Below are 4,548 nucleotides of genomic sequence, written 5' to 3'. Positions count from 1 at the left end.
AATAATAGAATATTTTCTATAGTTATAATATTTCTATTTTCTATCTAACTATTATGTTCAATAAAAATATATTAAAATTAACTACATTTTAAAAAATATATATAATTAGAAAAATAGATTAATCATCTATATACTCTTCTCCTATTATCAATAAAAATAGTAAGTTAATTTTGAAAAATAAAAAGATTTTGAAAAATAATTTTTTTTAATATATGTATATATATATATTATTTAATCGTATATAAATATTAATAGTCTGTATCTTTCTTCATCAGATTTGAATGAAATTATCATCCCTACCATTACTACCATAGAATTGTTCATTGAATAGAACTTTCAACCCCCATTGCGCTTGATAATATTATAAATATCCCCACGAATAATCGAATTGAGATTTGTTAAATTATCACGTGAAATCAGGGCTCGATTCTTCGAAGAAATAATCCCACGATAAAATCACTCCCAGATATCGCAGACATGAAGGGGTGAGCGTATCATCACAGTTTTTGGCCAATTGATAATATTATAAATACAGAGCATTCTTGTTTCAAAGGCCAGATCATAGAGCAGGGTAACTTGTTTCTACTGCCATGGCATCCTCCTCCCTCACCTTCACCGTTCGCCGGCGAGAGGCCGTTCTGGTGGCTCCTGCAGAGACCACCCCTCGCGACTTCAAGCGCCTCTCCGACGTGGACGACCAGGATGGGCTGCGCTTCCACGTCCCGGTCATCCAATTCTACCATGACCACCCTTCCATGGCAGGGCAAGACCCTTGCATGGTGATCCGGGAAGCCTTGGCCAGGGCTCTCGTCTTCTACTACCCCTTCGCCGGCCGGCTCAGGGAGACGGAGGGAAGGAAGCTGGTGGTGGAGTGCACCGGTGAGGGCGTGCTGTTCATCGAGGCCGACGCTGACGTCCGTCTTGATCAGTTCGCCGACGCCCTGCAGCCGCCGTTCCCCTGTTTGGAGAAGCTCCTCTGGAACGTCCCTGGATCGGATGGCGTTCTCCATTGCCCGTTGCTGTTGATTCAGGTGACGCGGTTGCTGTGCGGCGGCTTCGTCTTCGCGGTCCGCTTCAACCACGCCATGTCTGACGCTTCTGGCCTCGTCCAGTTCATGAACGCCGTGGCGGAGCTGGCTCGAGGGGCAGCCGCCCCTTCCTTGTCTCCGGTCTGGTCGCGTGAGGTATTGGAGGCGCGACGCCCTCCCCGAGTCACCTGCGTCCACCGCGAGTACGAAGACGTCCCTGGCACCATCCTCCCATTCGACGACATGGTACACCGTTCCTTCTTCTTCGGCAAGGCCGAGCTGGCCGCCCTCCGGCGCCGCGTGCCGGAGCACCTCCGGAACAGCTCGACCTTCGAGATCCTCACCGCCTTCCTTTGGAAGTGCCGCACCCTCGCCATCGGAGCCAACCCCGAGGAGGAGGTCCGGATCATCTGCGTCGTGAACGCCCGCGGCAAATCCGGCCTGGGCCTACCAGCGGGGTACTACGGGAACGCCTTCGCCTTGCCGGCGGCGGTGTCCACGGCTGGAAAGCTGTCCAGCAACCCCATCGGGTACGCGCTGGACCTGGTGAAGAAAGCCAAGTCGGCGGTGAACGACGAGTACATGAGGTCGCTGGCGGACCTGATGGCGCTGCGCGGAAGGCCGCACTTCACAGTGGTGCGGACGTACCTGGTCTCCGACATGACTCGGGTGAGGTTCGGGGACGTTGATTTCGGGTGGGGGAAGGCTGCGTACGGAGGCCCAGCGAAGGGTGGAATCGGAGCCATTCCCGGAGTGGGAAGCTTCTACGCACCTTTGAAAAATAGCAAGGGTGAGGAGGGAATCGTCGTCCCAGTGTGTTTACTGGCCCCTGCCATGGACAAGTTCACACAAGAAATGCATAACCTGATGGAGGAGGACGATGCTAAGGATGCAAAGGAGCAACAACCACAGGGCGCCAACATTGTCTCTAAACTTTGATCTCCATATTAAATGATATTGCATGGCATGCAACTGCATAAGAAAGTGAAGAATTACAATTATTCGCGCATAGTCAAAATTTGATAAATGAAGAATTGCTTGGGAAGCTGATGCGGAAAAATATAATTTTTATTTTGTTTGTGAAGGCATTTTCATCTTTAAAATGTTAAGTGTTGAATCTATTTAAACACGTGATTAGTTATTTTAGGATTTTTTTTATTTTTTATTTAATAATAATGTATGGCTGTGTCATTTTTTTCTAAATATAGAATTTAGCTGAATATCTTTTGACATTGAATTAGTAGGGTTTAGAAGATTTTTCCTCTATTCTTGTGTAAATCAACAGAATTGATAGTTATCGTTACGTTAGTTGGTATCAGAACAAATCAACGGATTCAATAGTTTTATGATGCATCACACCAAAAAAACCACAATACACTATGAACGTTTCTGATGATGATATGACTAGCAATTCGAGAATAAATTTTCTCCCATGGGAAAAATGATACGGGAACAAAAGAACAATTTTAATCTTTTTATTATTTTTATCGAGTTAGGGGTTTGAGAGTATTTTTATCTTTGCAATGTTAGAGTCTTGAATCTATTTAAACACATGTTTAGCTGTTTTAAGATTTTTTTTATTAATAAAAATTTATGGTCATGTCATTTCTTCCTAAATGTAAAGTTTGGTTGCCTATCTCCTAACATTCTACTGAATAATAGGATTTAGAAGATCATTTCTAGTATTAATGCGTAAATCAATGGAATCAATAATTATTTGTTATATCAGTTAGTATGATCTTGTGGAGTAGCATCCTTTAGGAATGATGAGTTTTGTTTTTTCATTTCTTGGTATTCATGCATGAATGAACAAGGTTTAGGAGATTGCTTCTTGTATTCATGTACAAATCAACTGATTCAATAACTTTCTACGGCTTCATACCAAGAAGACTGCAACACGTCGACAACGCTTCTGATGATATGACCAACAATTCAACAGCGAATTTTCTACACCATAGGGAGAATAATGTGGAATTAAAGAATAATTTTAATCTTTTTATTAGTTTTATCAAGTTTGATATTTAGGGTATTTTTGATAATTTCTGTTGTTTATATTTTTTCTATTTTTAAGTCCATTTAGAATATTTTAGATTTTTATTATGTTTAGAAATTTTCATTTAGGATTTCTTTCCTTTCTCTATGTTTTAGAGTTTGGAGTTTGTATCAATAATTATTTGGGTTGATGTAAATAAATTTTTTATTAATAAAAATTTATGGTCACGCCGTTTCTTTCCAAATGTTGAGTTTAGTTGTTTATCTCTTGGTATTCTGCGAAATCAGTAGAGTTTAAAAGATCATTTTTGGTATTGATATACATATCAACAAACCGATAATGATATATTGTATCAAAAACTTACCAAAAGTTAATATCATTGACTAACTTTAATGTACATTGTTCCATTTTAGTATCATAGTTAAAACTTATTAAGAGAGAAAGTATAAAGAGTGTACACTAAGATCTCATTTCTTTAAATTTCTATACTTCCTCACCTAACAAATTTGATATAAGAGCCATCAATCATCATCATATTACTTTCTGTTGCTGCTCATCCTTATCTTCTGTTATTTCTATAATATTGGCAACAAGTTTGATGTACTCATCCTTATCTTCCTAATTACTGCTACTGTCTTCTGTTATTTCTATAATATTGGCAACAAGTTTGATCTGATTTTTTATTGAAAATGGAACAGAATTTTCTAAAATTTGAATCTTCATTCAAAATATGACAACCTGAATCTGCAACGGAAAAAACTCCAACATAGCTCATGCATTATTTTTTAAAAGAATATTTCTTTTATTTTTACTTGATTAAATGACATCTTTTTTTATTCGCATATTCTTCGAGCCAAATAACTATTTTAAAAGTGAATATTATGAGTTTTAAAACAGCTAATTGCAGAATTTTTTTTATCTCTTTAGACTTTTAGGATATTATTGATGACGACGAGTACAAAGGCACAACCAACAATGATAAAGATTATGAAAAATTACTACAAGAATAAAAAAGCAAGACCCAATAGCACTAAGTTACATTCAATAAAGAGTTGGGCAAACTAATTTTCCTCTTATGTTTGATTTCTTGAAAGCCAAGAAGGCTTTGCAAATACTAAAGGAAGAACTTTAAGGATCGAAGAAAAAGACAATTGCATTCAAATTTCAATTTTTGGAGAGATTTTGATATTTTAAAAATGGAGGAATATGTGCTTTTTTTCATGGGTCTTTAATCCTGTCTAGAATCTGAGTCAGACGGAGACCAACGAAGATGACATTGGTGTTAACAAAGAGGCGACTTTGACACACCCGGTGTATGCACGTCCGAAAAGCAAACCCCCACGTGGAACTCCCTGATATATAGTATGAGGACTGGTAGTACCTGAACTTTGCATACACTTAGACAAGCACCCGAAGCGTTAGAGACTATAAACCAAGGAAAAAGTCTCCAACGTAGGCCCTCCGACGCTCAAGTTAGGTCTTTTTTTCCCAGAAGAACAGTGTACGATGGAAAAAGAACTGTTAAAG

The 4,548-nt window shown here is 39.2% G+C and overlaps 1 protein-coding gene across 1 annotated transcript; it reads left to right on the top strand.

Moving 5' to 3' along the window:
* Window positions 1-581: 581 nt before the first annotated feature.
* LOC121973555 (benzyl alcohol O-benzoyltransferase-like) lies at window positions 582-2,005 on the top strand. The gene has a single exon (XM_042524962.1). The coding sequence runs from the start codon at window positions 591-593 to the stop codon at window positions 1,965-1,967; it is 1,377 nt and encodes a 458-aa protein (XP_042380896.1). The 5' UTR covers window positions 582-590; the 3' UTR covers window positions 1,968-2,005.
* Window positions 2,006-4,548: the final 2,543 nt, after the last annotated feature.

This window comes from Zingiber officinale, chromosome 4A (genome assembly GCF_018446385.1).
Source record: "Zingiber officinale cultivar Zhangliang chromosome 4A, Zo_v1.1, whole genome shotgun sequence".
Classification (NCBI taxonomy): domain Eukaryota; kingdom Viridiplantae; phylum Streptophyta; class Magnoliopsida; order Zingiberales; family Zingiberaceae; genus Zingiber; species Zingiber officinale.
The sequence above is the reverse complement of the archived record's forward strand: the minus strand, read 5'-3'. Positions and strand labels throughout refer to the sequence as shown.

What these genes read in the sequence shown, in the direction of transcription:
- LOC121973555 (XM_042524962.1), top strand. Translation starts at nt 591, where the DNA reads ATGGCATCCTCCTCCCTCACCTTCACCGTTCGCCGGCGAGAGGCCGTT.